The 20928-nt window shown below is 39.6% G+C and overlaps 1 protein-coding gene across 8 annotated transcripts in view; it reads left to right on the top strand.

Annotated features, from left to right (window-relative positions):
* LRCH3 (leucine rich repeats and calponin homology domain containing 3) overlaps positions 1-20885 on the top strand; it is a 60828-nt gene extending 39943 nt beyond the window's left edge. For 3 of the 8 annotated variants that reach the window (XM_057367193.1, XM_057367194.1, XM_057367190.1), the window contains 10 exons: positions 371-422; positions 566-706; positions 1950-1997; positions 3089-3142; positions 8442-8490; positions 8986-9099; positions 9697-9815; positions 11200-11337; positions 13427-13504; positions 15813-18767. In XM_057367193.1, coding sequence (XP_057223176.1) covers positions 371-422; positions 566-706; positions 1950-1997; positions 3089-3142; positions 8442-8490; positions 8986-9099; positions 9697-9815; positions 11200-11337; positions 13427-13504; positions 15813-16013 — 994 coding nt within the window. In that variant the 3' untranslated portion in view covers positions 16014-18767. The other 5 variants (XM_057367197.1, XM_057367192.1, XM_057367191.1 and 2 more) reach the window with 5 other exon arrangements.
* Positions 20886-20928: the final 43 nt, after the last annotated feature.

Below are 20928 nucleotides of genomic sequence, written 5' to 3'. Positions count from 1 at the left end.
AACCATAGTAGTCAGTTGTTCCTCTAAATGAGGATCATCTGAAAAATTCCTGGTTTGGTTACTGTTAGAGAATGGGTATAATGTACCGAGTATCTCAATGTAGTAGGCCAAATGTACGATCCCATTGGTACATCTTATGCAATAAAAAAAATTTATTACAATTCTGGAGGAGAAATAGAAATGACTGCGCAGATTCTATCATTCACAGAATTAAATCTTTATCCCAGCTGTTAGTAGACAGTTACTCATGATTTGATGAGATGCTTGTGTGTCACTGCACTGATACTGCATTGTGCTGACAACTAGTGTATGCAAAATTTTTAGATGTAAGATTAAAAGTCTACTTACTCTCTGTTTTTGCATTTGTCAGACCCCTGCCTGATTCACCTTATTTTCTATCGCTATCAAGTCACCACACCCAGGTAACACATTCAGCTCTACTCTTTAATGCTTTTGAATGAGTTTGATGCAAAACCATTTTGGTTTTATCCATAAGACATAGGCTGTTTCTCCATAACCCATCTGCAGCTCTGACTTTACAACCTGACACCCTGTTTGGTTCCAGGTGCCCAATGCAGATTCCGAGCTGCACCGCCGGCACATCGAGCGCACCCGTCGGGAGGCACAGCTGGCTGCCCTTCAGTACGAGGAGGAGAGGATGAGAACAAAGCAGATTCAGAGAGAAGCTGTCCTTGACTTTGTTAAGGTGCTTCCTTTTAGTACCTACTTCATACTTTATCTTTTCTGAATCCCTTAATTATAACTAATTGCCAAGGTAATTAATGCTTGTATGTTATGCTCCTGGCACTGTAAAAAGAATTTGGACAAAGAGCATTTATGCCCAATAACTGTTGSTGCTGTAACTTAACATAGGCAAAGATAGAACTGGGGAGGAAGAGGGAAGATTTACCCAAAATGTGATTGCAAAATCAGAATTCTTTGCAACATAGTTCAATTTTCTCATTCTCTCAATTTTCATATGCATAGATGTGATGGGATTAGTTTATGAAAGAAGAGGTCTTTATCTGAGAAGGCATAGAGTCAGCTTAATTTTGAAGACGAATTTGACAGGGAGGAAATCTTCATAGACACAAAAATATAATATTGCCTGATCTGTTTTGCTATTTTGTGATAATAAAATAAGTTACTTCCAGGTAAAGCATGGGTGCAGGCTTATGGTACATCACACACTCACTCTGGACACTGTGTCTTTACTGTCTCTACTCAGAGACAAAAAAATGAAATTTTCAGCTTAATATGCCTGTTTATTTATATGGCAGATGATTTAAATTTGCTTTGCTGTTTGCTGCTCTAGTCACTTACCTGAATCTCGCCATCACAAATTTAAGAAATGTTATGGTTAATATTTCAGGCTTAGGGTGATCTGCAGAGAGGCAAAGAATGGTTTAATGCATGTATTTAATGTATAAAGTTAGTTTAGAAAAAGGGTCTTAGCTGTCTGTAATGAGGTTTTTCATTAGCACCAAATAGTCTCAGGCCCCTGGCACTGTTTTGTAGTAAAGCTGCTTGTTAAAGATTCAGCTCAGTCTTTTAGTTAAAGTTAAAGCTTATAGGATGCATTTTGTGAATTGATGAGTCTCCTGGGGGTTTTGGGTTGGGTTTGGTTTTTGGGTTTTTTCTTCTGTTGCCTTTGTTATTCATGACCACTTTATTTGCAGCAGTTAAATTTCTCCCTTGGGTTATATTTTGGGTTTATTATGCATCTTCCATATGCATAATTTAAAATTTTGTTTGTTTGTTTGAATGTGAAATAAAGGCTGATTTTTTACTAGTACACGGGGAATTTCAGCTCAGTGAAATTTGCAATTTCCCCAATGCATGTTCTATTTAAGAACTAAGACTTCTGATTTAGAACATTTCTGGTTTGTTCTGAGCTTTTGTTTCGTTGTGACATTATTTTCAATTTCTTCTTTTCTTTTTCTGTGTAGCAAAAAGCCTCCTTAAGTCCTCAGAAACCAAGTCCAATGGATAGTGAGGTAAGAGTCCAATAAGAGCATTAGTAGGGATGTCAGCAGTTAAATTCTTAGCCCTACATCAGAGGGCTWAGTGGAAAACACTTCAAAATTGGGTTAGAGCATAGTTTTTTTCACATATTATTAAGCCTTGGGTTGGGTTTTTTTGCTTATGGGATCAGTCTAGTATTTCCTTTTGTTCATGGAGAGCCTGTCCAAGTGTGTTGTTTTATTGTTTCTTGTACATTTTCTATGTTCTCTGCAGAAAATAGATTCCATATTCCATTTTAACCTGTTCCTTGTGAGCAGTACAGTTTATATTCTAACAGAAATATCCAGAGAATTCAGTGTTATCGTCATCCTTCACTGATCAGTTTTCTCCCAGTTTCCTGTTAYTAGATCACCAGTTGTCCCAAAAATATTAAGCATTAGAATTTTGAGGRCTGTCAGAAAAAGGAATAAATAATTTTTTAAGTTTTTTTCTACTCTAGTTTTATAATAATGTCATTTTTATAATCAAAACCAGGAACACAAATCATACAAGGCTCAGTCTTCTATAATATAAAGAGCTGAGCCAATGAGATCTGTTGACTCTGCATCAGATTTCTGCATAGTAATAGCTCTTCTACTTTTGTCCAGAGAAAGATATTTCACTTGGTTGGATCAGATCTAAACTTTCAATATTATAATGAACATGATAGTTCTTTAGTAGTATGTTCTAACTAATGCTTTATGTTAGAAAATTACCAAAACATGGGGTAATTGAAATAGTTTTTGCTCCTTTTTCTTCTCAGTGTTCTTCTGTTCTAAATTTATTCTTTTAAGAGATCCTTTGTTCTACCAGAATAAGCACTGTGAATGCATAGCTTTCTGTATTTGCTTGACACAACCCAGAAAGCTGAATAATTGATTCCTTAAGTAATGTGACTGCACTGTAATTCCTGGGTCATGTGSCTGTGTATTCCTACAGTTACAGATACTTTATGGATTGTTTTACAGAGCCTCACAGTGCTATAAGCAAGCAGTACATGTTCCAAAATGTCTGTCTGTTCACATGCCATGTGTTTCTGACATTTGTGTGTTTCTGACATTGCTCCATCTCTCCCACCTCCCAGTGTCCCTTTCCATCCAGAAGGTCTCAGCATACTGATGATAGTGCCTTGTTAGTGGTAAGATCCTGCACGCAATGGGCCTTTTTCTGTGGCCAATTCTAGAGCATAGAAATGACAACAWATTATGATTGTCTCAGATTAGACCAACTGTTGTAGAGCTAATCTAAATAGCATAAAACATGACCATCTCCTTTGAAAAGTAATTTAGCTGTAAACTATGATGTTATGAATATGGTGACACTTTTGCTAATAATACAATTATGTTTTTCAACAAAATAAAGCTTATATTTTGTTTGAGAGCAGAAGAAAATTACTGATAGAAACGAACAGTTTCTATAATGAAAAATTCACCTCCAGTTGTTCTGAGTTCTTATCCATTCATCTGGCTTCCTAATTGATGTGCTCTTCAGTGCCAAGTAAGCAATTYTAATGCTTAGTACAGATTTCTGCTTTAACTTGTCTGTGTCCTGCAAATGGGGGTTTAAAATACTTGGCACAGGAAAAAACTGTTCTGCTTATGAACGCTACAAATCGTGAAATACTCCTCATACAGTTTTATTGTTTATTAGTGCAAATGTCTTAAAAATCATCTCTTTTAAACGCTTACCAAAAATTAAAACATGTATTTACATAATTCATGTTTTATGCTATTTCTTCCTTTGTGTCATCTTAGCAATGTAGCATAACTAAAAAATATCATTAATGACATAATCCATGTCTAGAAAATTAAAAATACACCTGATTTGCCTGCTGTTGCATGACTGCATGCCTAGAATTTAYTTTCTTGATTTATGTGCTTCCATTGTCTGCTGCAATTTTCTTTAGGCAGTGGTCTTAGTTAGAATATCTCTCTCCTGAATGTRTTGTTCAAGATATTTGCTTTGTCTTTATTTAGACTTTTTGGGGTTTCTGCTTTCATAAGACTAGCACTTTGTGGRAGAGAAAGAAAGCTTAAAATGTCAGAGAGAAATTTATTAATCTTGTGCCTGTTTAGAGAAATCACAGTCAATGACCATATTAAAATATGCCTTCATGTTTAGGTCATAAAAACAGCAGGAGAACAGCAGTGATTTGGGTTAAGAGATTATTCTCTGTTGTCAGTGAATTGGTCTTTGGAATGTACTTTAAAATACCTGTGAGGACACCATTTCTATTTGATTGTGTGATCACATGACTTTTGTTGTAAATTAAGATACAGACTTTTCAGAAGCTGACTTCCATTGCTGTTTGTTTCCTTCATGTTTTTAATCAAGTTACATCCTTTCAYTTCACAAAAAAGAGTGACTGGGCTGGCAGGGAAAGRTTGAAAGCAATCATTTCTCTGTTCGTTTTTCTTTTGATTCCTTGCTCTTTTCAGCAGCACCAAACTATARTAACATATTAAATGCTGGGGTTTCTGATCTGCAGCTCTGTTCTGTAGTGGAAATCTCACTGTGCCTAATGATGGCAGATGCCAGGGCAACTGTTTCTGGCAATTACCGTAACTGGAACATTAAGCCCATACTAGCTCATKAATTTGTAGCATTTTTTGTTTCTACAAATGTCTTTTATATGGTAAAAACTTTTCAACATCAAGGAAATGTTCATCCGTTTGCTTTAAAAAGAKTGTTGTAAGGTTTTTACCCTTTTATATTCTATTGCATTTCATTTGACATTTTCCCTATCCTTATGGGTTTGAAATTTGGCTAGGTCTAATTTCTGAGGACATAAGAAAAAGCTTTTAAAAATACTAAATCTAATATGAAAGCAAGTGAACTTTCTTTTATTTTACTTCTTTGCTCTTCTGGCATTGTTACTTCTTTAACAAAAAATTTAAGTTAAGAATCTCCTTTTAAAATCTTCAGTGTTTCTTTTGGTTATCTTGTTGTCTTTAATCACTAATTAAACTTAAAATGTATTCATGTTGCACAGGTTATTCTGACAGTTTCCTTCTGTTTATAAACAAAGTCAGGACAGTTGGTTTGAAGTCACAGAATGATTGCCCATATGTTCTGTAAATGTTAATGGTTGAGTTTAGTTATAGTTCCTCCTTTATAACCGTGATTAGAAGTGGAGTCTGGGTGTAGAACTTCATTGCACACCGTGGTAGATTTCTTTGGGTTGACCTGTGATAACCAGACTAAAATGTTGTTGAAGAAATGTAATTACTGGCCTCTCTGAGAAAATTAAATTCTTATTTTAGTCATAACCTCTTCCACTTCTCGCAAGGGTAGTTTCATTTCTTACAACTGATTTATAGAGCTGGTATCAAGCTTTCAGACTTGGCTAAAGATTTTGGCCTTCATTGCCTCTAAATCTCATTTTTCTCCAAATAYCTCCTTGTTTTCTCCCATATTGTCCCTTACAAGGTTAGTACTATCGAAGGGGGAAAAAAAATCAAATATCCTTTCAAAATGTTGCTCAATTTCTCTATTGTGAAGCCCACAAAGTAGTTCAAAAGCATCAGGGAGCTGCTGTGACTGATTCCTTTCAYAACCTTTGTGTAATTGCTGCCTTTTGCTCTCTTCCTTCTGTTGTGTTTTCTTGTTGTGGTCACAAATGTGGCCTGAGGTGTTGCTGTTAGCAGATTGGATCTCTGAAATGGATATCTTAACTTTTAAGTTAAGACTTAGTYAAGCACCAGAGTGTTATGAATAGTAATGGTATGGGTAATGTAAGCAGGACTTGTCTTATGGAAACTTGTACCCTGGAGTTTTCTCTCAGRCTGTTGGCATTCATTTGTGTATTTTAATGTTTAATACTGAATTCCSTTAAAATATCCTTATTTGGTTCATGCAGAGTTCTGGTTGAGCTCTCATTTGGCACTCCCTATATCTGCAGTTGTTTCTGGTGCAGGGAAATGTTTGTGATTTCAGCTTGCCCTAAAGACTGAATGCAGTATATGCAGAGGGTGGTGTAAGTCTAAATTGCAGCTCCTTTCTAAATTACTAAATCCTGGCTCCTTTCGTATTGTGGCTGCCTTTTCTCACAGTCATTCTTTGCCTTACTTCTTCCTTTCTTCCCTCTCTTTCTTTCCTTACTGTCCCTGACAGAATGGCTTTGAGCCTCTCTTTGTGTTTGAGATTGACAATAACACCAATACCATTAAAAGGAGGCCAGGCACTCGCAAACAGGTGAAGAGCATGCGGTGTGTTGGTGTTGTGATTGTCCTTCCCTGTGCTGTGCTGTGTCCCCTTCCCTCCACCCACTGCTGGGTACCTGCATTGTGACCACTTCTCCTYAGTCTGTGTCAAGCCTGTCTTGCTSTTTTCATACAGGAATGAGCAGATACGTTGATGTTACAGCCCACCTAGTTCTGGTTTATTTTACTGTTCTCATGTGCTAGCTAATGTGCTGTCTAAGTCAAGTGATATTTGAAACTCTTAAAAAACTGTTTAAAATCCCACCATTTTGGCTCTGCCCTGCTCTGAAGAAAGAGGYTTTATTGAGGATCAGCTGTAAGTCTGCACACAACCTGGAGATGTTCATGCTTAATGCTTGCCCTGAGTCTAAACCTTCCCTTCTAGTCCTTCTGGTTCTTCTATTCTGAAGTGGCAGAACAGTTGCAAATGTTTTAAAAACTAACTCCCAAATGTGTCRTTCACTATCTGTAGAGTTTCTAGGTGTCACTTGATGTTCTTTTTGTGCTGAGCTGACACTTTGCTATTTTAATGCTGTTTCAGAAGGTATAGTGAGCCATTCAGTCCTCAGATGTTAAAGTTTTGATGATGSTTTCAGTGAGACATAGGATTTGGCCTTCTAGATCCACCTGTCAGTGAACTGCAGGCCCTGTTCTATGAACAGGAAACGTTGCATATTTGGCTCTTTTTGATATTGGTCATAATTGATACGTGGCTGCACTTTATTTGTGGCAACACTGTAAATCCTGATGCTGACACCTTCCCTGAGAGCTAGATTCCACCCACAGAATCACATTTACTTTGCCTGTAATCACAAGGACCAGCTTTTAGTGTCTGTGGCAAATTGTGTATTATTGAGCCTCTTGTATGTGGGTTTCTCTGAATTTATAAATTTGATAGGAACATGACTTAATAAAAACGCGTAAAATCCTCAAATCGTTAAAAAGAAAGCTATTTCTTGTTTATACTGGCCTAGAATGGTCTGTTGTTGGGTAACATTTCTTTTTTCTGATGGCATAGGTGTTACTAAATAAGCTTTTGCCTTACTTACTCTTCTTAATTCTGTTTTTAATGTCACTGTATTGTGTGTGAAAGAAACACGGCACCTCCTAAGTTTCTTAGTCAAAAAGTTCAGGAGGGTAGGAAGGCTTTAACTGTAGTTCAGCAAGTATTGATGTGTTGCTTGTTGAGTGTTTCTGAAAATGTGATCATGGTCACCTCTTCATTTTTAATTTTGCTGAATTCCAGCTTTGTGCATGACCTGTCAGCTACTCACTAACTCTGCTACTGCCTTCTCTTTCTTTCTGCATTCAGTCACTCTCAGGGCTGAACCAAGAAAGCTGTGCTACTACCCTGCCTAGTGCCTCTACCTTCAGTCCTGTCAAGGTATCTCTTGCTATTATCATTCACCACTAGAGCCAACAAAAAAAATCCCGGATCCACACATCTGTTTTAACAGGTGTTAGTCTGTCAGCATCTAATCAAAAGTTCAGGTAGGGTATGAACCTGATTCACCTGATTAAACTGTAGTAGGTATTACCTCATCTTAGCTTTAGGCTGTGTCTGCAGGAGGCCTGATCTATAAAATGTGGTAACCAGTCTCTGCTCCAAGGAGTTCTTGGTTGTCTTTGATGTTTTTTTTCTGTACAGGATCATTTRCTTTTGATCAAGTTGAGTTCATCAAAAGTACACTTTTGTATTCTTTACTTGCTTCTTTCTCTTCTTGGAAACTGCTTTGCTGGATGCATTCCTCACAAGAAATCTGTGTAAGCACTATGATGAAACCACAGTGTGTTTCACAGGGGAGAGAGATGTTCAGTAAACAGCAGTTCTGCATTAGCAAASGTGTCAAAGAGGTGTATCCTTATCCAGGCTGCTGTAATGCCAGCTCTGCATGTTGCTTAGTACCTGGTTTTTGGTGTCCCTTTGCAAAGAGCACTTTTTCACTTTGGGTTGGAAGGAAGAGTTAACAACAATGTGTCATTGCATAGTCAGTGCTGTTTCATCATTCTTTTTCCTCAGGAAAAAGAAGCAGTTGTCTCAATTCTGTAAAAGAAAAAGCTTTGTCCCAGTAAAGATAAGACTTGGGGAACAACATATTATGTTTTTTCTTATTTCTGGTTRTTTTTCTGAAACACATTTAGATGGATGGAACTTTTCTTAAAGCACAGCAAATTAAAATGTAGTCAAAGCTTTTCCAGATTAGGATCATTCATACTCTTCTTTTTTGTTCGCAGAGTGATGACAGATCTGCTATCTCYCCTGGCTCGCCTACTGCTCAGACAGGTAACAGGGAAAGGAAAAATAWTCTGAAAAATAACATCAAAATGCCTGCTTACTTATTTGTACCATGAAGAGAGGGAAGGCATCTGTTCCCAYCTCTGTCTGTGGCACTGCTGTGTGTGAGAATTTACCCAGTTACTTGGGTCTCCATAGAAAAACACAAGGGAAGAGACAACAGTGAAGCATGTCCTCAGGTATAGTGCAGGGTTTGGCTGGTTTAGGCCTTCATACAGGCTTTGGCATACAGATGCCTTCAGCARGAGTCAGAACAGTTGCTGGAATTGGTATGTGGAATGTGCTTTGCATGCAAGTGTCCTTGGAAGTGCCTTTTCCTGCTCTGCTTTTATCATGCATGGCTGTAATTTATTTTGTCATTATTACATTAAAATTTTTAGTTTGTTCTTTTTAATTACCACATTGCTGAACCCATTTCCTATTTAAACTCTAACCATTTCCTTCTTCCTCCTTCCTTTCCTGTGCCTTTCCACATTTGTTTAGTCCACCTTTCCCCTCCATATCCTGGTCATGCAGCCCCGCCTTCCTATAGAAACCCTTCCCAGCGACCTGAGAGTTTCCTTTTCCGAACAGCTGTCAGGGGTGAAGCCAAGAAAGGTAGGTTATATAGATCAGAAATTAGCTAGTTTTGCTACATTATATTGACATCTGCGTTACCTGGGGCTTGCAGCATTTTTACTTTACTTTATCATCAAACTCGTTTCAGAATTCCATATGTAGACAGGTGACATTGCATACTTTGTGAACAAACAGGGTTTTATTTGGAGCTGTCCAATATTCTTTTGTCATATCTGTGGAAGTATGAGAATTTGCTCTTCCTGGCCTGCACTTACATCTTTGCCACACAAGCCTTTAAAACTGGACAATTCTTACATTGTCCAGTAGCCTGTAGCAGAGTTGCAATTTCTGGAGAAAGAGAACCATTTCAACATATTCCATATGATAAAATTTTGTTGTCATTTGTACACAACTATTTATCCAATAGAAAGATCAAAATCTAAACAGTGAGGGAATTGAATTGACACCTCATTTAGGTTGGTAGACCATTAGTTTGATTAATAATCAAAGGAAAGAAAGAGATTTGAGAAAGTGATGTTGATGTACTGTACCCAAACTCTGTATGCGGTACAGCAGCGAACAACACAGAGCCAAACCSTGCTTAGTGATTTTCTCTCCTTCATGCTGCTGTTTTAGCTGTTGCTTCATCCTCTACCTGTGCCTTGTCTCCTGCTGATGATTCTGCAGATGCTCGAGTGAGACAAAACTCCAAACAGCGGGAGGAGGAGCTGCAGCTGATAGAGCAGCTACGCAAGGTAAGTGCTGCCAGGAGCCAGAACRTGGACATTGCAGTAAATGTGTTTTGTGACCCTGCTAAATCTGCCTTTGTCTTATGGACCAGTTTCACCAAYATGGGGCACAGCTGACCAAAATTAAATGGTGTGGTACAGTCTGTGTACTTCTTTCRTTTAGGTACAGTGGTGTTCACTTGATTGTTTGTGGTAGATAAAGCCAGCTTCAAATTCTGTAAAATAAACTGTGCTGACTCCTGCTCCTAAATGTCCGGTGAACTCGGCTGTTAAAATGAGTGTGTGTTTCCTTTCTTCCTTATCAGCTTTCACACTTGTAAGGAACTCCCTGGAAAACTGCCTTTACTGTCCCCTTTTAATGTCTTTTTTAAACTCTTTTTTGCTATAACCCTGACAGAAAAGCAGATGGAGTGCAGAGACTGCTGCCAGTCATGCTGACAGCACGATTTCCTTGTGTGCCCTAGATCTGTCTGCTGATTCTTGCCTTATCCTTAGTTAAGCGCAGAAGATTTGAGGCACAAACATTTCTAATATTTGTGCTTTTTGTCTGCCCAGGGCTGCCACACTCCTGGTTTGTGCCCAGGTACAATGACAATAAACAGGAATATTAAAGCCATAAGCATCCCAGACAAACAAAATTTCTTCTCTTTCTAACTATTAAAGGAAGGACAATCTCCTTTCTCTAAAAGGAGAAAGGTTACCTTAGATGAAACCAAACTTGGTGGTATTTGCAGACCCTGTCTTATGTTATCTCAAATTGCTTTCTATCTAGTCTGTCTCTTGTTCTTCTCCCCACATTAGCTTAAATTTTTTTTTAATACTTAAAAATTTAGATACAGTGTTACAACTCAGTGAAATTCACACSGCACTTTTAATGAGTTTGAAAGCCTGAATTAGATTTTTGTTCATTCTGTTATACAAATGCTATCTTCTTTTTAAATGACTGCTTATGCCAAATAGTTCCRTTTTTATTTAAAGGCAAAAATATTGTCTTGACTTTTGTTAATTCTGTTGTCCTCCAACCCATAAAGACAATTATTTTCACTTCCTTTCGCAGAAGCATTCTCTGAGAATATGTAGGGTTAGGAATACTGTTCCAAGATCCTGATTTCCATTATTTTTGAATAATGGTTGTATCAGCCCACTGTGCTGTACAATGAAAACTGTTCTTCGTTGAACTCAGTTGCTCCCAGACTGTGGCCAGCCCTGGGCCCCAGTAATGTGCGAGGCTTTCCTTGGGGTTATTCAGAAAGYTGCTTGGAACTGCCATGAGGACAGACAGAGTTGTAATGCAGGAACTCTGCCTCGTGCAAACTGTTGTGCAGAATGATGGAGTGGGAAGAATGCAGCTCTCAGCTCCCACGTSTGTGTCCCTGTTGGTTTCCCACAGAACATCGAGTCACGGTTGAAAGTGTCCCTGCCCAGTGACCTCGGGGCAGCTCTCACGGATGGCGTCGTCCTGTGCCACTTGGCCAACCACGTGCGGCCCCGCTCTGTCCCCAGCATCCACGTCCCCTCACCTGCTGTTGTAAGTGTGTAACAATGACACTACTTCATAGCTGTCCAAAGTGACAAAGTCCTGTCATCCAGACAGACACTAAACTCAGATTCTCATCAGTGAATGTATGTGACAAAAAATAACAATGTGTGCTGTTTAAAAAGGTCTGTAGTGTCACTAAATGAAATTCTGCTCAGGTTTGTTTCATTTAAAGGAAGTTATTTCTAACAGATTGGAAGCAAATGTTAACATTTTCATGTGCTAAGTATGCTAACTTGAAAAAGTAGTGAAATGAGAAACAGTTCAGCATGAAAATTGAAATAGGGTATTTTAAAAGACCAAAATGTCTGAGAAGTTCAGGAAAACGTAGCAGGGAATTACTACAAGTAGGATCCCGTTACACGAGAAAGTGAAAATAGGCAGAGGCAAAGCTGATTCTTGTGTCCACAGCACTACAAATTCCTCTGCTTAGGAATTTTAGCAGAACACACTCAAGCTACTTGGAGAACAGGAACTCCTGGAACAAAACAAATCTAGTCATACCTTTGTGATAACAGGAAAAAAAGGTGGTTGTGTCTGGGGACTATTTAGAGCAGGGAAGTATTGCTGTCTATTATGTAGGGGAAAGCACAGAATTAGAGAAAGGTCAGAATCTGTGAGATAACAACAGATTATTTATCCAGTCTGTGTTTGTGGAAGTCAGAAAGGTCAGTGAAAGTAGTTAGGATTAACTACTTAAAAGAAATATGGACAGGCATATTGTTTGTTATGCACCTTTAAATTGTATAAATAAGGAAAAAAACAGATTGTTCCTTGGAGAAGAAGTTGAAACATGCATGTAGTCTTCACTTCTCATTCTTTCAGAGTGAGTCTTCATGGTATTGGAATTTGAACTGGCACTTCCAGGGCTGCCAACTGTGTCACTGTGGTTGTCTCTGGGACTTGATGTGAACGGGCAGATGSCCCCATTACTTTGAGAATGACTGAACTGAATGTGCCAACATTTTAGGCAGATTKTGGTATCATTCCAAGCAAAGACAGGGAGCTACTGCTCAGGAGACTTGCATCAGTGAGATCTTTTCAATGGCCTGGTTTGATGYGCTGCTGAATGTTCTGTGTTAGGAATTAAATCATGGCTTTGTCATGTGAATCCCAAGGAAAAGGCAGCCTTGAGTCTCGTGGCTCCAGGAGCAGAAGAGGCATCACGTCATGCCCCAGGCACAGTGTGATCTTTGTACTCCCTTGGTCCTTTGGGAGAAAGAAGCCAGTGCTGGCCTTTAACCTGCTTCCTTGGTGGGGAAACAGAGCTCAAGAAGGGCAGAGAAGAAACCCCTCCACTTATGGAAGTGTTGAACACATGGAGGCTGCTGCCTGCTGCTCCAWAGTGTGTTTAGAGGAACAGAGAGCTTGTCTCTTGAACCAGAAGAGAATGAGCTTTGAGAGCAGGAACAAGACAGAGCCTATGCTGTGCTATGTCTGAAGAGGTGTAAAAACTGATTGCAGAAAAATCCCCGCCTGAAGAAATGCCAGTGAGTGCAATTCAAACTGCTCCATCAAACACATTTATAAGAGTCTGACAAGCAGCAAGCTTCACTTCCAGTTTTTTATTTTTTGGTTTAATCTAGCCTTTATTTTTTTGCCTCTTTGCTAATTGAAACATGGTTTGATATTTATATATTCTTGCATTATAGTAATCAAGAACAGACTCTAGATGGCTTGATGTCATTAAATGCTCTGAAATCACAGCATGGAAGCCATGGGATGTGCATTTCATCAAAAGACACTTTTAAAACCATCATACTGTAGTCACTTAAAGTGTTAGCCAGTTTTACAGACTTTTACAGAACACTGTGTATATAAATRTTGCAGAACTTAGAATTGTTCTTTTCTTAAAATCATCCAGCATTCATAACTTAGCTTTTCATAAAACAGCTTTGAAAACTGGGATGGTTTTCTAAGAAAAGTAAACTTCAGCAGAGCCTGCTTTGAATTAGASAAGCTTATGTTAGCGTGGTGTTTTTGGCAAAGAGATTTATTAAGAGTTTTATTTAAATAAAAAATAAAAATCTTTTAAARTCTTACCAGTTAAGAACATTGAATACCTTTTGCTTCTTTGCAGCCTAAACTTACAATGGCAAAGTGCAGACGAAATGTGGAGAATTTCTTGGAAGCTTGCAGAAGGATTGGAGTGCCTCAGGTATGTATTTCTGTTGTCCTGATACAATGTTTCAGATGTAGTTTTGTCTGGTGCTTCAGAAAATACAACATTCTTTGGAAAATTGGATTAAAACAAGATGATGAGACGTTTAGAAGGTTCAGGTACAAGCTGTCCTGCAKTATAGATCAGACTTACCTTTCATGGTCTTCCAGAGTAAAATGAAGCCAGATACAATTTATCAGAATGCAGTACATCTAGTTGATAGTTTAGTATAGATTGACTTAACAACTGTGCCTCAAATTCGTAATAGCTAATGGAGTTCGAGCCTGCCTTTAAAACTGGCAGATTCTTTAAAACMAGTTACATTTTCTTAAGATTAGATACATGACAGTTTAAAAGTGGGATGAAATCTGGATGATGGTTTGCATGTGGTTTTTTTTTATCCCAAAGCTTTTCATGTTCCTTCACTGTAATTCTCTTACATCAATGTCTTTATTGTCTTACCACCAAGTTGCAGAATTATTGGCTTTCTCTGAGGGTAGCTGTCTTTGCATAGTTCCTACTTCTTTTGTTATGTACCAATGGTAGAAATCTGTCTTCTGGTATTCCTTGTTCCTTTTTGAAACTTGTAAGATCTAGGAGGTGGAAACATATTAAATAGTCCATCTCATCCTGTTAGTCCAGTTATCCTGTTTTATGCTGTCCTGTCCTTTGCACTTTGTCTTATTCAGCAGCTGTCTCAGTACAAATAGTTTTTAATACGTCAGTTTTTCTTAATTTCTCTTCCAGTGCACTAATTCATTTGGGTTTTCACACTGCTGAGCATTGGTGTTTCTGTTGTAGGTGCTGGTTTCTTTCACTTGTTTTCTGAAAGGGAGAAGTAGACCCCATGACTCATTTCCCAGCTACATTTAAAGGCAGTTCTTGAGTCAGTCATGCAGGATTTTCTGGTGTTTTCAGATCACTTGCAGACATTTGAGCCACTGGGATTTCAGGATGACTTATTTATTGAGCTGCCTGGCAATTTCACATGGCTCAGTGGTGAATCGCGTTGGAACGGGGTAGAGTCTTGTGAGTGATCGTTAGGGCTGGGAGATTCTGCACTGCTTTGGTCTCCTAAGAAACTATGTACTTTTAATTCAGCAGAACTGCACAATATAAATTCATCTGGGGCAAAATTGTGCAATTCCATCCAGCTTCCCTATTCATAGCTCCCTTAAGTATGAAGATACAATTTTTATGAGATTGCAGTACAAAGCAGATTACTGGAATGCCCCACAATTAAAAAACAAACACAAAGGCCAAACAAGAAAAMGTCCCCTGTAAACCCAGGCTGCTCCATCTGCTACCCCTACTGTGTAGAACCCTTCTCTTCTTCTCATATATCTCATATATCTTACCACATCTTGTTTTAATGTGAAAGAGTCCAAGGAGGGTCTCACTGGGAAAACTTAGTAAAATACCACCCCCAAACTGCAAAGCTGCTTTCACATGTCTGCATTACATCTCTACTGAGATGTGAACATAAGATACCTGTGTGTAAGAATGGTGGGGCAGGCTAGTACGTTTTTCTTGAAAAGTTGCCTGCAGGTTTTTAATTTCATTTCAGTTCTAATTACAAAAATAAAGGGCTTTCTGAAAGCATGGATCCACGTAGGAATATTTGCCTTCTAAGGGAAAGGCTACTTTCAGAAAGGGCTAATTGTAGACACCACAGCAGAGCAGCAATTTCTGTAGGACTTTGGTGATTTTAAAGCCCTTGGATCAAAGAAAACCCTCAGCTGAATGGGTTGATCCATGCATCTAGATTTCACTGATATTTAGCAGTTCCCTGTGGGAAAGGGAGACAAGAGACACAATTGGATAGTTACAGAACTCTTAAACTCTAATTAGTAATAGATACTTGTGCAGGATGCTTCATCCACGCCTCAGTTACACATAAGTAATTCCTTATCCTGCTGCTTTCATTAAGTTACATGTGAAGGCTGAACTTTGGTGAGTGCTCAGTGCCAGCAGCATCTCAGACACCTGTAGCCTCTTCACTTCTGGAGAAAAATGGGTTTCACTAAGGCTTGTGTAAACTGCTGTTTTTAACAACAAGGAATAGGTACATCTTTGAGCTGTAGAGGTGACAGGCACCTCACTGAATACTAAATATTGACATGGAGTTCTTTGCAATGGGAGTCTTACAGATTTCTATGTGAGAATTAACCAGCTGTGATGTGCTTCTCGAATGTGTAGGTTGTATCTGAGATGTCTGATAACTGCTTTGTGGATGTTGCTATGGCTAACTGACTGACCTTTTTTTTCTGTCTGTTTTCCCTTCCTGCTTACACACTCTGGACAGGACAATCTTTGTTCCCCTTCTGACATTCTCCAGCTAAACCTCAGCGTTAAAAGAACAGTTGAGACTCTTCTTTCCCTGGGGACAGATTCAGAAGAATCCAGTCTTGTGTCCCTTTCCGTTCAGCTCTGGGGCTTTGTGGTGTTTTACTGTACTCTAATGCTAACGCTCTGTATGTTCTATCGCTGGGTCTTTTTTCTCTAGTGAAGGATAGTGGTGCTGCTTCCTCCCTCCGTCACTGCTCGGGAACAGATTCTGGGCTTTGCCAAGACTGTGTGTATGAAGTGCTTTGTTTCCCACCGATGGGACAGAGGTGACAAGTACGATGTGCAAACACATTGGTGCACCCACAGCACCATCTGTGACCCAATTGCCATTTGTATTTGCTGTGTCACATTGGGCAGATGAAATGCTTTACAAGGGAGGAGGTGCTGTTCCTGTGCTCCAGTGAGGGCTGAGGTCAGGACACGTGGTACGTGCTGTAATCTGCTGACCAGTGGTRTAGTGAAAACTGCAGTGTCAGTTTGTGCCTCTGTTCCCCCATCTGTATAATGGGAATTGCAACCTCTTTGATAAAATTGTGAGGATTATCTGAGGAAAAATGTTCAACAATGTGAAGTATTTTTTTCAATATCAGTGTTCTTGATGAGATCTCACAATCTTGGGAGACATGGTCTTGTAAGTTTGTCCACAGAACTTTCAAACTGTTTTTTTTTTTTACCCCCAGTCCTTTATTCTTCTTCTGAGAGCATTTGATTTCTCGAATTCATAGACACTGTTCTATTGAGTCAGGATTTTTAAAACAACTATCAACTGTCAATGAATCCTGAGCCACTTGAACTTTACAATAGTTCAAGCAGAAAAATTTCAGAGAAATTAAGCTCTCCAACAGCTTTAAGAGAAAAGTTTTCTGGCACAGAAAGAAAAATCTGTAAGATTCTATCAGGTGCTACMGAATGTCATAGCATTTTACTGTGCTCTGGATAAAAACTTACCAAAAACTTGAGCTGGCAATTGATCTTGGGTACCCCAACCCAAGCTTGTTCCCTACTTACTCCTTTCTTCCTCTTAACCTGTYATTTTCAGAAACACTTGTATCATGCAATTGCACAAATATAAGTCTGGCTGCACAAGCACTCTTCACTGTTTTACAAAACTCAGGTAGTCTTCCATAAAGCTTCACAGCTTTTCCCTCCCCAGGAAAAGCATCCTGGTGCTTTAATGCTTTAATGTCTCAGGGACACCTCAGAACTTCAGGSCACTCCCCATGTGTGTAACAGACCGTGTCTCCTCAGAGTGGAGATTGATTCAGGGAGCTCTGCTCAGAGACCTGACAGGTAAGTGTTCAGGAAATGGCTGTTCCAAATGTGTCTTCAATAAATTTCTGTTAYATCTGCAAATGCAGTACATGGCTTGGAACCCAGTGCAAGTGGTGTTGACATTCCAGCCATGACCTGGAACACCTCTGAAGCACAGTTTAAGGTACACAGGAGTTCAGTTGCAAAYATGGTCACTACCAGTAAAAATGTGTTATGTTTATGTGGGTCTCACAAGCTCTTGTACCATGAAATGTGTATTTATCAAAGGAGCAAGTAAAAGAGCTGCTGCCTTCTGTCCAAGTCACACAAAGTATTCTGTCCAAGACAAACATCACTGAGTAAAGAAGGGACCTTTGACGGGGTGAGATTGTTTTATTTTTAAGTAAGCTATTTTTGCACTGCTTACTGGTATGAACTAAAATGAACTCAGTTCCTGTGTTTCTTAACTTCTAATGAACACTGTGATAAAAGCTGCAAGGGGTTTTACACTAACAGTGCCTTCCAGTTTTTAAATTCTGTTTGTCATTACTGTCTGTGGTATGGAGTCATTCCAAAGCTTTTTCCCCTTATCTGTTTGCATACGTAAGAAAAAATATAAGGCATATTTATTCAAGTTTGCAAATGTTTTCTCAAAAAGCACACTTTTTTCAAAGTAACATACATTTGCTGGAAGAARAATGTATTTTAGCCTGAGCATATGGCTTTCTATGAGAATTGCAGTCGGGGTTTGTTTGTTTTCTTTCTGCTCGGAGCTTTGTGGGAGGAGTGTTGGCTTCCACTGTTTGTGCTGAAGGATTTCTTTAACCTCAAAAATCAGTAAAGACTCAAGGAGTGGAGAAATGCCAGCTGATGTGAAAATAACACTTGAAAAATAGTCCCTGTAGTTCTGTAGATGCACTTGGGTTATTTTCTGCGGATACAGAGAGCTGCTGGAAATGTATTCTGACTGTTGTGGGGTAAGGATGGCCAAGAGGTGCCAAGGACTTCTGTAGGATGAGGCTTTAAATACATCTTAGTCTGAGAATAGCACAACTATGAATAAACASTTTGAAACCTCGTTTTGCTTTTTGCGTATTACTGTTACTCCTCAGGATGATTTTGGGGGCCACCCGCTAAGCGGGGGCACTTTGGGGAGGTGAGTGAGTGGTAGTGACTCATTCCCTGCTCCACAGCAGGGCTCCCCTCATGGCTGTAGCTGAACAGGCTTGTCCCAGGAGGACTCTCTCCAAAAGGTGGGATTTGGAAAGGAAGCTGGGATTCCTCTCATGCCCTGTGTTGTAGCACATTGATCGTATTGAAGCAAAGCTTCCCCCTCCTCAAGTTCATCAACTGCTGCCATATCAGTGTGGGCAGAGATGGAGGACAGTTTGCTATTCCCCTTTTCTCCCACAATCCTTTTTCAAATTCTTATGTGTAGAATTTCCTATTAAAAGAGCACAGAGATGAGCCCAAAGCCACCCTCACTGAGTAGGTCAGATCAAGGTTCCTTTGTCACAAGCAGAAATCTCATGTCCTACCCCTGTGTGTGTGTGCTGCCTGTCCATAACATTTCATATTTTGGTCACCTTTTGCTTAATTTTTTTATTCTTTTCAGTTGAGTGGTTTTCATCCATTTTGTTTTTGTCTTTGTTTTGTTCCCCATTCAGGAGCAATTATGTTTGCCTCTGCATATTTTAGAAGAGAAGGGTTTGACACAGGTAGCTGTGACTGTCCAGGCGCTCCTGGAGCTGGCACCCCCAAAGCAGCAGCCCCTTCACCACTTGTCTGCTGTGTAAAGACCTCCGGGACCTTTTGGGTTACCTTGGCTAAGCAGAAGGACCTGAAGACTTTACTGCCCATGCAGTGCATCCAAACACACAGAGCTCTGTTCTAAGGAAATGAGTTTCCGTGATTCCTGACAGGAATGTTTTACTTCATTTCTCCATTTTTTTTGGAGATCACAACAGTTTCCAGTAACATTTTTTATTATCAATATTTTTTCCCCTTATTTAAAAAAACGAGAGTTCATTGGGAGGAGGGCAGGGAATTCCAGTGACTGGCTGTTGGAACCAGTTGTAGAAACTGACCTTGCAGGATGAAGATATGGATTTAGAGTTTGGAAAGCAATTCCTTGGGAAATTTGTTAAAAAAGGGRTGTTCCTGCCATGGGCACACAGGGAGTTAAATTTCTTTCCTTACCCGCMAGTGCAAAGAAATGGACTTCCTTTRCCTCCAAAGAACAGCTATTTCTATTATAATATTTAAAAAATTGCATCACACAATCGTAATTCATCGTGTTTGATAACAGGGTCGAACCTCACACAGCTGTAACTTGTGCTGACATAGCCTCATTACTAAAAGTTGAAAAAAATCACCTTTTTTTTTTCCCCCAATGGAAAAATTTCTGCATGTTTCCTCTGCCACAATCACCATAGTAAAAGATAATAAATTAGATCTGTTCAAATGGGATTAATCCCATCAGCATTCTTGCTGGATTCGCTTTCTGTTTGGGTTTTAACATGTCTTTGTCTTAACACTTTTCCAGCCTYAGTGGTGGGAGATCTCCCCTGTCCTCATATCCCCTTCTGGTCCCTCGGTGGTTTTTTGGTATCACCAGAATCCTGTCCATTCCTCTGCMGTGGGAACAATGCCAGCCTGCCCTGCTGGCATTGGAGGCCTGGTACCAACATTTATGAGGGGCTGAAGCATCCCCTGCAGGCACAGAATGGATCATGTTAAGAGCACAATTCCCAAGTTCCCTTGGTGGACTGGGTGTTATCAGAGCAGTGTCTGTGCTAACGCAGTTCTGAAGCTCTAAATGGTTTGACAAAGTTTTCAATAAAGCCCTTCATTCATTATGTAGAGAGTTGTGCTGGTTTTACAGAACTGCCATGTCTTCATTCCTTTTTCCTTAACTTAAAAATGGAAATTCAGTGTACAGGAGTGGGAGAGGCAACTGACAAGTTTTGTGTTTTCCTGGAAAGCTAATGTGCAAAATAAAGACAGCTCTATATGCTCTGGTCCTAGTGACAAAGCCAAGGTCACTACCAGATCAATTAACGATTTTTTTTTCCTCACAAAGTCCAGCTTTCCACCCATGCAGTTCCTTTGTCACGTTTTGCCCAGTTTGAAGAATCCCCAAACATTGTGTTACTAACATACGGTGCATGAGGTTCTGAAAGCAACTCCAGGCATCAGCCATATTACAGCTGAGGATATATCTGAAGCAGACTRCATCAAGACGATTTTATGCAGAAAAAGGAAGAAGCAGTGGGAACAAATTAGCTGAAGGTCATTTTTTGCAGAAGTAAACCTGCTGTGGGAGCTGCCAAGGCCCGGTCTTAGCTGCATTTTTCCCCTTTTGATTTGCAGTTTTGTTTCCATTTTGTTTTGCTTCATGTATTTCTTTTAAGGGCCATTGTGGTGATTGTTGAATCCCCTATTACACATAATTATTCCAGTTGATTCTTACTGGCATTGGTTGGTCACATTGCAAGTGAAGGAAAACACTTGGAGGGTGTTTAGAAGTGCTCGGCTGCAAAGAGAAACCTCCTCAGGCTGGGTAAGTGCAGTGTCCTGAGCCCTGCAGGGAATGAAAGTGTCTGGAACTCACAATACCCACAGGAAGGGCAGCTCCACGCAGCCATTCTTTCCCCCTTAAGTAGCTCCTGTGTTATGCTTTATGCCATTGGTGAGGAGCATTGGTCATTCCTGCAGGGTTCCACAGAAGTGTCTGAAGTGTGTGCTGCAGTGTTTGCTGGGGGGAAGATGCTGCCACAGACAATACCAGACAGAGTGTTCCTGGTGTGTTTGTCTCTGCA

Source organism: Malurus melanocephalus, unplaced genomic scaffold, assembly GCF_030028575.1.
Source record: "Malurus melanocephalus ecotype Western Australia unplaced genomic scaffold, MMel_1.1 scaffold_75, whole genome shotgun sequence".
Lineage (NCBI taxonomy): Eukaryota > Metazoa > Chordata > Aves > Passeriformes > Maluridae > Malurus > Malurus melanocephalus.
This window is presented reverse-complemented; position numbering and strand designations above follow the sequence as displayed.